At 57.1% G+C, this 12,186-nt stretch overlaps 1 protein-coding gene across 1 annotated transcript in view; it reads right to left on the bottom strand.

The window, feature by feature from the left end:
- Positions 1-12,186, bottom strand: part of PSD (pleckstrin and Sec7 domain containing) — a 107,973-nt gene that overhangs the window by 5,752 nt on the left and 90,035 nt on the right. The window contains exons 11-13 of the mRNA XM_034776477.1: positions 4,345-4,388; positions 1,780-1,958; positions 302-372 (exon numbers count right to left, since the gene is read on the bottom strand). Of these exons, the coding sequence (XP_034632368.1) occupies positions 302-372; positions 1,780-1,958; positions 4,345-4,388 (294 nt within the window). The remainder of the gene's footprint in view (positions 1-301; positions 373-1,779; positions 1,959-4,344; positions 4,389-12,186) is intronic.

The following is a 12,186-nucleotide window of genomic DNA, read 5'->3' as shown; positions in this document are numbered from 1 at the left end:
CAAGGGATCTCTAGCAGGAGGGTTTCTGCCGATTGAAGTCACCTAAAACAGGATTGGGGACTTCAACAGCAGAGTCCAGGGAAGGGGTAGGGACGGTTTTATGGCCTGCAGCATGCAGGGGGTCAGACCAGATGATCATAATGGTCCCTTCTGACCTTAAAGTCTATGAGTCTATGAACCCACCAGGGTAGCGGGGGCAGGGGCAGAAGTCCAGATTGGCTCCCTGGGATTCAGCTGCCTGGCCTGAGTTCAAGCCCTGCCCTGGGGTCGCCAGGTGGGCTGCGGTCTCGCTGCACCATACCTTCTGCAGATAGAGGATCATTCCCTTCAGGATGGCATGGAAAGTCTTCCAGCCTCTCTTTCCTCTGGGGGCTGGCAAGGAAGAGAGAAGCAGAGTCAGTGGAAAGTCAATGCCAAGTGCGATGTGGCACAGCGTGCTCTGCCAGCGTGCACGTCAGCCCACCCAGGGGATGGGCAGCTCTCCAGTGGCACTCACTCCCCAGCACACCTGAGCTGTGCCCTCTGTGAGGGTCAGCAGCTGGCACTGCTGTGGGGGGAGGGTCCTGCGTGCTGCCCCCTGGGGCCAGAGGCTGCTGCCAGGCAGCCAGGGCACGGTTCAGTGCTCTCCTTGCTGTGTTTAACCGCGGTGCTAGCCTCTCAGAGGAAGCAGAGGCAGGCAGCATTTCCTGCCAGGCACTGCTACGCCCAGCAGCAGATGCAGAAAATACGGCCAGCTTCTAATCAGATCAAGGAGGCATCAACAGGCCTGGGATTAGGAAGGATTTGGCAGTGGGAAGGTAGCATGTTCTGCAGCTTCCAGCCAACTGAATCTCTCTGGATAGCTCTGTCACTGCAGAACTGGGTGGCTCCCTTTGCTGCGCCCCCCCATCCCCGAGCTAGATTTAATTATCATTGCAACAAGAGAGCAGCCTGCGCCCAGTCTGAACCCAGAGTGGGGGCTCAAGCTGCTTCCTCCCTCACCCCCTAGGGGTCCAGGCTGATTAGCACCTTGGAAAGAGGCACAGGGGGAGAGCTGAGCTATTCACTAATGTCCCCAGCTCTCTTCCCTACCCCCGCCTCCTTCCGCACACAACTAAGGCAGGGTGGGGGAAGGGTCTCTCCTGCAACCGGCCATGCACCTAGCTGCCTTTCCCCCCACCCCCAGGGTGGCGATGATGTTGGCGTGCAGCGCACTAATGCTATCTCCCAATGGAAGAGAGCCATGCAGCCCCAGCTCCCCTGCAGGTCAGGCCCTCAGGTCTGCTCCTCCCAGCACAGGTACCACAGCTGCTCTTGCTGAATGTGGGGTTACCTCCGCTGCTGCTTTAATCTCTGTGGGGGTTCCCGCTGCGGGTGGCTGGGGTGTGCTCAGCTGAGAAGCTGGAAGTGCAGGGACAAAAATGAATACCAAATGGAGTCCTAACTAGCTGAAAGGCCCCTGTCCCCTGGGAGCACGGCACGTGGGCGTGGGCATGTGCAGGAGCTGCAGACAATGGTGCTGCGGGAAGCAGAGATTTGGAGGGCCTGGCTTGTGTGTTTGAACATTCAGCTGTAATTTTACATGAACGTAGCTTTTTAAATGGATCCACTAAATGATGGGAGGGGAATGAAGAGGGGTCAGGGCGTGAGCTGGTTCTGAGACAGGCCTTGTCCCAACCGAAGCCCCCTTGCCACTGCATCACTCATCCCACTGTAACCCTAGTGACTGCAAGGGAGTGGCTCCCCATTGAGAACTGGTTCTGCCCATAGCACACCCCAGCCCCGCCCCCAGACACCTACTCTTCTTGCAGTCGGAGTCTGCATGGCTCTTGCGCACCAGCAGGCCGTACTTGTAGGTGGCAATGCTGGGGTCCTGTGAGAAGTCCAAGAAGGGGTTACTGCAGCTGCTGATGCGTTTGATGGATTTGGGGTTGGGGTCGGCCAGCTCAGAGAGGGACTTCCTCAGCTCTTCCTCATCACTGTGGGCACAGATGTTGCAGAGGTTAGTGGCATCAAGGCTGGCCAACACGCCACCCAGCACTCTAGCCATGCCATGCCAAATGGGGTGGGAGGGGGAGACCATTCAAATCACCTCAGGAGAGACACCTACAGCCCCCTCCATGCCCCAGGCCCCTTCACTGCTCTGTCAGGCTGGTGGCTCTTGCACCACGTCTCTCCCAGGTTGGGGGCTCGGTTAGGCCAGTCTCGAGCTGGGCATGGGAGCCCGCCGGCCCCTTGGCAGCCAGTGCTCAACTTTGGCTAAAACAGGAAAACTTGCTGGCAACGGGGCCAGGCTGGGGCCTGCTGAGCAGGGAAGGGCCAGTGCCCTGGCACTGCAGGCGGCCATCTTGGCCTGTGGTGACTGGCTCATGTCCCCCTCTGATAGCAAGGAGGGGACAGAGCCCCGGAGAGAAACTGCAGCCCTGGCTCTGACACCTTCAGGGGAGCAGGGGGCAACACAAAGCCCTGGCCCACTGTGAGATTGGTTGAGGAGGCATTGGGTCCCCAAAGGGATGAGTGCCCAGTTAGGAACCTAGCCACAGGCATGGGGAGGGGCTGTGGGACATCATGAGCCAGCCTTGCAGATCCCTTCAGCCCCACGGGCTGGGGCGCGGGGGAGAGGGGTAGGAAGGGGAGTGCATGTGCGGGCGGGAGGCGGGCATGCTGCATGCGGGAGGCAGCCGACAGCCAGCTGGCAAGGGAGGTGGGCCCTTGTTCACATGCTCGCAGGCTATGAATCATGCTCCCTGCTGGGCTCTGGACTCCTTGGTGTCGCTCTCCCAATGCAAAGATGTGGGAGCCCAGCTCTGCCACCTCCCCTCTTCCTCACAAACACAGTGCTGCTAATTAAACCCCTCAGCAGCTGCTGGCCGTCTCCATGACAGCTGCGTCGGCTCAAAGCCGGGATTACATGAGCTCCCAGTGACGCGGCTGCTGCCGGTTATGGGGATGGCAGCTGTGGGCGAGAGGCATGGCCCCTCCATTGAACTGGCTGCCTGGGCAGTAGGACCCTACCCTGAGCCCCTCCCAGCCGTGGGGAAGGGGGCCATCTCCCTTTCACAGCCATGGCTCCTTGCCCCTCCCCCAATTCTATAGCCTCAGCCCGCTCCCGGCCCATTCCCCTGCTGCTCCCTGCTCTGCTCTGGTTCTTCCCCACCCTGGCCTCTTCCAGGCACCAGGTAAGGGGCTGGGCCACAGCCAGGGCCAGGCCACAGGCAGACTGGGCAAGAGGTGGCCTTGGGAACTGGCTCTGCCCAGAAGCCCCCCTCCCCTTCCCGCAGACCGCCCCAAGGCCTTAGGACCAGGCCAGTTCTGCATGTGCAAGGCCCCCACTTGGCTGCACAGACCCCACCCAAGCTGGCAGCTCTGCAAATCTCGCTCCCCTCAGCTACATTATGCAGACTTGGCCAGGGCTACTCCCCCATTTAGCCTAGATGAGCCTCTTTCCCCCGTTATGCCCAAGCAGACCCTCAATGGCTCTCATCTTATATAGGCCTTGTCCCTCCTAGCTTGGTCCAACAGTCTGGGCTACTCTCAGCCATGAGCAACCCAGTGTAGATCTGGGCGGGGGAGGGGGGAATCCCACTGCCCCCCAACACATGGTCAGCTCACAATCTGCCTAGCCTACCTCCCAGCTACACTGGTGGATGGGCGGGGCTATTCCGCCACCCTGGTTAAAGCTGTGTGAATCCTGCCTCAGCTACTCCCCCACGCTGCTGCCTGCAGAGATCCTACTCCACCCCTCAGGCCTGCTCAGATCCTGCCCAGGTTATTTCCCTCTTTGGGGCCTTCCTGGGTCTCCTCAGTCCCTGAGCTAGTCCTCCCAGCTGTTAGCTGAGCCTAGTCTGACTTGCTTTGCTATACAGCTTCCAGCTGGGTGAAAAGCTGGGACCCTTCCTATCCCCGTTTTGGACAGCCCAAAGCTAGTCTATGTTCAATTCCCCCCATTGCTTTTTGCTGCCCTATTGGGCCCCTCTGTACATCACTCCTGTTCCCGGGCAGTGAGCTCTCCAGCACACGCAGCAGCTGCGCTCTTCCTCACCTAGGCTGGAGACAGAGCCTGGAGAGAGCATGCAGAATCTTCTCATGGACTTTGCTGGGCTCTGGCCCCTCTTGGAGGCAATCTGCCCTCCGGGTCACACTTGCCATCTCCCCTCCCCCCCACCCCCAGCTGGCCTGGCCTGCAGGGAGAGGTGGGGATGGTTTGGATCCTATGAGCAAAGCTATGAGGCAAGAAACTAGCATCTGAAGGATTCATCTGACGGGGGCCGTGTGTCCGCGCTGCATGGAGCTCTGGGGCCAGAGCCCCCGCAAGTCCCATCTAGCCAGTGAGAGAGGCTGGCCCATGGCTGGGGCACTACTCACATGGCCCACTGCAACTTCTCATTCTTGATGGAGCTGTACAGAGCCTGGGGAGACAAGAGAACAACGGTCAGCGGGGCCAATGCTTGCCACGCTACCCTGAGTGGGGCTCATCGCTCCCTCCCCACTGCCACCTACAGGGGTGGGGCAGTCGAGGGTAGGTGTGGATGCCTCCCTGAGGCCAGAAGGGGGACGGGTGAGGATGAGGGAGTTGTGTGTTTTCTTCACAAGCCAAAACAGCTGCGCTGCCCTCCTGAATGTGCGAGACAGGGCAGTGCTCATGGCATGCTGGGACTGGCCGATGGGAAGCGGGGAGCTGGGGTGGGAAGCTCCCTGCCTGGAACCGGGTGTGTGTGTGTAAGGAGGGATGGGTGGCTCTGAGGCTCAGGCCAGAAGCAGGGCTGTGAATGAGGGAGTGCTGGAGAGGCCCTGGGCATCTCTGTGAAAGTTGGGGACCAGCAAAGAGACAAGCGGGGCCAGGCCAAGCGAGGAGTGGGCAGAAATCCCATCCAGCAGCGAGGGTGAGCTGTGGAAGGCCAGGCAAAGGAAGACAGCTGCCATTGGACAAGCACAGGGTGCAAACAGAACAGGAAAGTTGGGGACAGCCTGCACCCCAGCACCTCCCTCTGGACAGCAGGGAAAACTGTACATTAAACAAATCCAGCAGACGCAAGGAGGAGAGGCGAAAACAGCAGTGAGCTGAGGTTCTGTAATGCCTTCTCCGCACCGCAGGGTGTTCTAATAAAGGGGTTACACACAGGGGCTTGTAGGCAATATGGGATTGGGAGTAAACAAAATCTCTGGGGAAAATGCAGCTAGTGAAGCCGCCTGAATCCCTCTAGGAAGGGGCCTGGCAAAGAGCTGGGGGGCGGCGGATGGAAAGAAGAGGTACATGCAGCAGGCTCAGAAGCAGGGGGAAGCTATAGTGCACTACAGGGATGGATCATGCACACTGGCCACACCTCCTTTTTGTAAGCCACACCCACTGCTTGGCCCCTCACCAGAGTGGGGTGTGCTGCTGCTGCTGCATCCCTAGTGCTCCGTGAGCAGTAACAGAGTCACACACACACACACACACACACACACACGAGTTTCAGGGGAACAAGTACCTTCTCCTTGGCTGCACCGCTCACGTTACTGCTAGGGTAGCATCTACCGATTAGGCCTGGGTGCCATGCCAGATTTTGCCACTGACTCACTGTGTAGCCATGGATATCTCTCTTCCCCTGCACATCCCCATCTGTACCATGGTGCACTGACCTACTTGGGAGGGTGGCGGTGAGGTCTAATTAATGTTTTGCAAGTGCTTTGAAGATGAAAACCACTACAGATGTGCCAAGGCTGACTCCACTGGGCTTTCCCTCCTCCTTGTGGCTTGTGTTCTTCTGAAAACTCGCTGGCCCAGATGTTCAAAGTTCGGGGCTCACATTCGCATGCACGTTCCTGGGCAGACCTATACGAGTAGCCGTATGGGACATTGATATCGTGGCAGCACCCCGAGGCCCCAATCAGGACTGCAACCCCTGTTGCGCTAGGCACTGTACAAACAGAAAAGATCCAATCCCTGCCCTGCAGGCACTATGGCCAACCCCAGTCCTGAGACAGGCCTCCCTAAATACCCAGCTTGCGCACTCATATATGCACATGGCCAGGGCAGTGCACACCGCTCGCATGCACCATAGCAAGGGAGACCCTTTGGAGCCTCTTTGGGGCAGGGACTGTCTCTCTGTTCTGTGCTTTAACATACAGCACAATGGGGTCCTGGGCTGTGATGGGGGTTCCTGGGTGCTACTGCAATGCAAATTATGACTCTCATGACAGTCGGGGCAACAAAGGCTCCTCCTGGCCTTGCAGGTCCTGTACCTTTTCTGGTACAGGAACCCACAGATTTTGGGCTGTGCAGTAATGCTTACTTGGGCTGTGACAGCCTCCCAACTCCTGCCTTGAGTCTGGCAGGGCCTCAGCAGGACTTCAGGAGCTCACCAAGTTGTGGCAGGCCTGGGGGGAGAGACAACTCACCCCCACTCCCTGAGTCAGCCGTGAATCAATGCCCCTGAACGGTGTTGGGGAAGGCACTGTGATGCTGTTGTTCAGATGTGCATGTGAAAGTATGGATGTGAATGTTGGGGCCAAATTCCAGTCTGGGTAGCTAACATTCTACCTCTCTAAACTTCACTTCTGGCCCCAACTCTTTGGGAGCATTGCCAATGAAGAATGCGTGCTAGTGCCTGCATTTCACTGGGAAAGACACACTTCATACACAGAGAGATTCATTTATACAGGGCCAAAGCCTCAAGTCCTCCTTCAGCTTTTACTCAGGTACAAGCCCCCCGATTCAGCCAGCATCTGGACTATGTAAAATCTGAGTATGGATTTCAGAGTTATGGCTACTGGTTGGGATCCTTGGGGCTGAACGGCTCTATAGAAAAGTATGTAATTGTCCTACCAGCCCATCTTCACACAGCCTGAACATCAGACACCATTAAGCCAGCCATTTATAATGTGGAAGGAGAACAGTGCCTCTTTCTGACAGAGCTGCACTACCATGGGAAGGTACCTGGAATACTTGTCTGGGGCTCCGTCCCCATTGGCATCCTTGCAGGGCCAGGACAAAGCCAGCCCTGCCCAAGCAAGGTGCAGAAGTTCATCTAGGAAGGCCCAGGCTTGAAGTCCATTATTTATTGACCAATGGATTTGCTGGTGAAAGCAATGGAGGTTTGATTTTTTTGGAGGAGGTAAGAAGCCACCCCCATCGCACCTCTGAGTGAAGCTCTATGTAGACAGAGACTTGAACCCAGCCTCAGTAGGAAATGCATTCCCCGAGAAGAGACTAGGATCATGTTCATATGGACCTGGGCCCAACCATCCTCAGTGCTCTAGAAAAGTTCAGATCTGTTCACCTTTTGCAGCTCTGGCTCATGCCTATTATCAAGTGATTGAGAAGCTGAGGTACACTAAGCAGCCATCTGCTGGAATTTCGGTAGCAAGACAACTAAAGGAGTGCAAGATACAGAGCCAGACTCAAGGACGAGAATCCAGTCATGGAGGGGCAGGGAGAAGCAGACCTAGCTCTCGAAGGAGAGGAGCTGATGGCAATGACTCTGCCATAGGTAAGGAGGGGAAAGGCACCTCATCCAGTGTTGCAGCATTGAGTTGAGAGATGCTAAAAACCCTGGAGAGAAACAACAAAAAGATTTGGAAAAAGCACAAAAAGGAGACCAGGAGTACAGCAGGTGCCTGCAAAGCTCCATACAAGGTGTAGGGAATTGTAGCATGGGCCAGAAAGGTGCACTGATAGAGAGTGGAATACGAACTCAGGTGCTTGATGGCAGAGCAGTGCTGAGCGATTGCATGTGCCTCAAGTGATGGAGGAAGTGAGATACGTATCAACTAACCAGGAAGCGTTCTGGGTAAATTCATCCAGCTGGAGATTTGAAATGTCTTGGAGATGACTGGGGATGCTCTGACCACAGCCCTCTACAGGGCTGATGAGAGGACTTCTGCTCCAGGAGAAGCAGCAGAGCAACAGCTGTGCCCTGAAAACTCAGAACAAGATGGACATCTGCACAGCTCTGGAGAACAGCCCAGCAGAGCTGAATTTTGCAACAGTCGGGGCTCCAGGACAGTCTGTGAACACTTTAAAGGACTAACAGCTTTGTGGATTCAGAAGGAACGGCTCTGTTACATTCACTGCATGCATCACAAGGAGCTGCTGAGCAGGAGTAAGTGCATGATAGGGGAGGCGTGGCAGTATGGTGAACTGGGCTGGAGAAGACCAGGAGCTCTGCAAGTAGAGAGGATGGAAAGGCATACAGCATTGCCGTCCCATGCAATTAGGGACATTAACAAACAGGAGTGCTTGGGACACCAGGACAGGAATATAGAGTTTTTCACCTCCACTGAAATCCTGCCATTACTAGAATAAAAGCTGCCCCCAGCTGACAGCTGCCTGGTGTCCAGTAGGAAATGAATCTGGGGGTCTCAGTCCAACCCCAAAGATTTGTGGTGGACCACAACTGGTGTCCTGGTTTCCCTGCTCTCCTGGTGTGTCCTGCTGCCTGTCTGTACATTCTTTCAAGCAAGGAGTTGGGAAAGGCTGAGTCCATTGCTGAGGCTTCAAGAATCACTCCTAACTCCCCTTGTTGGCTGCCTTAGCAGAGGACAGGAGACTGAATTCCCAGCCCATGCCTGGAGGGGAGAGGGGGGCAGTCCTTTCAGGGACGAGATGGCAGGGGCAAAACTTGCCTTGCTGCTATCCAGGCTGTACCTGTTCTGGGGATAGACTGAGGGCTCCAGTCCAGCTCTAAACTCCTCCACAAAAGGAAGTTTTTGGTAGTGCTGGCCCTTTAACAGGTTGGGGGCCTCAAGGTTCTTGCCTCCTGGCAGGTGCTATTAATCAGAGCCGAGGCTGAATTCTGCTTTGCTTTGCTTTGCGTCCTGGATGGAAGGGGAGTGTGTGATAAGAGGGAGAGAGGACAAGCTGCTGTGCGTATAAACAGGGCACTGCTGGTTATCGGCTCACATTCATCTTCGCCCTGCCCCTGCAGTGATGGATAAATCCGTGCCCTGTGGCCTCAGGGAGTTGTGGCATTGGTATAGGGTATGAGCTCACTGCAGCAGCAGGCAGAGGGGGAACGTGGGCTGGGAGGGGGACAGCTCTTACCCTGACACACATACACATGCAGGGAGAGAATCTGGCTGTCTCCACCCCACCCCCTCCATTTCTTCCTATTGCTATCACTGGCCCACAACTGTGGGAAGATTTTCTGCTGCAAGTGCCCTAGAGTAAAGCCATCCATGCACAGGAACAGAGAGTTCCTGCACTGCTCTCTCAGCCACGGATCTCAGCACGCTTCACATTTTACAGACAGGGAACTGGTCCCACCACAGGGTGCAGGCAGAGAGGGGCATTTAAACCAGGGCTTCAATCCCTCCACCAGACACTTGGCTACTGCATGAATCAATGCAGCTGAAAGAGAGAATTAACCCCTTCCCGGGCCTAGGAGATTGGTTACACAGGTCTCCTATTCAGAGAAGGCTCAAACAGCCTATGGTTTAGTGTGATGGTGTCTGAGTTCAGGAACATGCCACACATTTCTGAGCCTGTTTGGGGCAAGAGTCCTATGGGACCATCAGCATCCCTGACAGTCACACCCATGGGCTATTTTGCAAAGGAGATGTCACAGCTACACAGCATCCTCCCTGCAAAGATTCCTCTTGGTCTCTGTGCCTAGGCGCATCTCACAATGAGAGCTCAACCCTGGGCTTTTCCCATCTCCACCTTCGCAAGGACCTTAGCTCAGCCATGGGCTACATTGCAAGGTGCCTCCCTAAGCCACCAAGAGCCCTTTGCATGCTGGCCTTGGCTTGGCTAAGCTGAAGAGAACTGCAGTATTGGTTCAGTGTGAGCCACCCTCTGTCCAGAGATTTGGGAGGTGGGGAGCCTTTCTCATCTCTACCTGCCATGGCCTGTCAGCTCTCTTCCCTACACCCCTCATTCCACCTCCAGTCCATTCCCTTACTCATGTTCACTGGGAGGCCTTGAACATGCTATACAATACTGCTCTGCAGGTGTGAGAAATACTGGCTCTCCGCTGCAGCAACTGGGGAACCGCCAACCCTATTCCAAGCTCGTTTCCCTTCTGCTCCCCATGCTACTGGCATCGCAGTGGGGGAAATACACTCCTCCTCCACCCCATGTGAACATACATGAGTACACACATATGCAGCAGATGTGTGTAAATGTGGCTTGGGACAGCATGCATGGCCCCATCCTGCCACACTTCATTCCCCTCCTCTCCGTGCCACGCAGTGTCCATAGCTCCTAACCTGCAGTGGCTGCAATGCTAGCTGTCATACCAGCATCAGCTTTTGAAGAGGGCTAGGAATTGCATCCCCATCCCAATGATCCCAGGACCCTTCCCCTCCTAGTGCCTTGATCCTGCAGGCTGCAACATCAGCAGCGTGTAGGAGGCAAAGAGCGGAGGATTTCTGTGCCAGGTGGCCCTAGTGCGTGGTTACATCTCAGTGTGTCACAACATGACGCGGATGCAGCCTGCCCCAATGCTGTGTTGTACTATGACGGGATGTGTCATTGCCAGGCCATGCTCATGGTGGGATCTCCCCTTCTTCTTCCCCTCCCTGGGCCCAGCTTGGCACTGTTCTGGGGGTCTTCTCCTGAGGCTGACGCTCTGTAGGAAGACTTCTCCCCCTGCTGCCGTCTTTGGCAAGGGGCAGTGCCTCTTTGCTCCTCCTCACCCAGCATGCCCTTCTACCAGAGTCCAGGACTAAACTCAAAGGAGCACATCCAAAGCTGGTGTAAATTGGGATAGCTCCACTGAAATCAATGCTGATTTACACCAGGCAAGCACCTGGCCCCAAATCTCCCTCTCTGCACCTAACGGGCTAAGGAAACCTACCCACCTTTCCAGGCCAAATTGCAGGTTGTACAGGAACCTGAAGCCCGCAGTCCTGTTGAGCCCATGGTGGGCTCTCTCCCCATTCTTCCAGCCACGTGGGGGTCCTGATTGGCATGACACACCTGGGTCTAAGACTAAGACTGGAGGGACAATCCTGCATACCCTGGCCCTGATCCTGCTTGCAGGGTGTTTTAAAGAGAAGGTGGTTGTCAAGCCAGTGTGAGGCTGCACACAGTAGTGCAATGTCACACTGTCATTACAGCCATGGGACTGGCACTGCCAGGAGGCCAGGCCTGGATCCCAAACCCCTGTCTCTGCAGAACGTGGGCGAGTGGGTTTTGAAGTGAACCCTGTGCCTTTCTGTTTCCAACTGCAGCCACTGGGGAGACCTCCCAGCCTGAGCGGGAAGGGAGTTGAAAAGAAAGGCGAGTCCCAAGAGGCCCGACTCAGATTTAAGGAAGACTGGAGCTTTCATCTGATGGTGGCACAGAACTGCCCCTAGGTTAGAGCGGCTCCAGCGCTGCAGGCTGGGCTCTGCTGTCAAGTCTGGGGATCATTAAAACCCTGTTGTGTCCCTCTTCCACCAAGCAAGGGGGATGCGTGGGGAGCGCTGCGCTCTTGGCTTCTCTCTGCCTGCCCTGCGCACACCCCGCTGTGTAGCCGGCTGGGGCTGAGCGCAGTGGGCTGTCCGGGCGCGCAGGGTACGAGCGCACGGCGATGGGAGTGTGGCTGTGATGGACTGGCGCACACAGGACCGAAGCGCGCGCACCTTTCTCCCGGGGGGGGGGCACAGACAAGTCTAAGCTGCCGTTTCCAGGGGGTTCAAGCTTTCTCTGCCCCCGGTGGGGAGCGGGCCCCCTCCACCAACCCCCGCCCGACGGCGGCCCCAACCCCAAACTCTCCCTCGGGAGCCGGCGGCGGCCAGTGCCCCCAGTCCTTACCGGTTTCTTCTTCCTGCGGCTCTGCAGGCGGCTGACCACCAGGTCGGTGTAGAGCACGGGCTTGAGCGTGCGGGAGCGCTGGGGCCAGCCGTAGCAGAAGGTCTCCATGCCCCGGTAATTCCGGCCGTAGCGCACGGAGCACATGGAGCGGGACCGCATGCGCCCGGCGCTGCTGTTGATGCTGTTCACGCCGATCATCTTGCCGGCCGCTATGACCCCCGGGCAGCCGGCCGGCGCGGGGCTGGGCTCGCCGGCAGCCTGTTGAAGCGGCCCTGGCTGCGCGCCGCCAAGGAGCGCGCTCCGTGCCGCAGCCGCAGGCCGTGCGCGCAGTGGCGAGGGCGCTCGGCTGGCAGGGGAACGCAATTCCCTCGCAGCAGCCAGCCAATGGCTCCCCGGCCAGGCGCTGGGGCGGGGGTGAGCCGGCACGCTCAGGGACGCAGCGAGCTAGCGACGGAGGGGGCCCGGCAGCAGGGAAAGGGTAGCGC

The sequence above is a fragment of the Trachemys scripta genome, chromosome 7 (assembly GCF_013100865.1).
Source record: "Trachemys scripta elegans isolate TJP31775 chromosome 7, CAS_Tse_1.0, whole genome shotgun sequence".
Lineage (NCBI taxonomy): Eukaryota > Metazoa > Chordata > Testudines > Emydidae > Trachemys > Trachemys scripta.
Note: the sequence above shows the minus strand (reverse complement) of the source record. Positions and strands in the feature narration are given on the sequence as shown.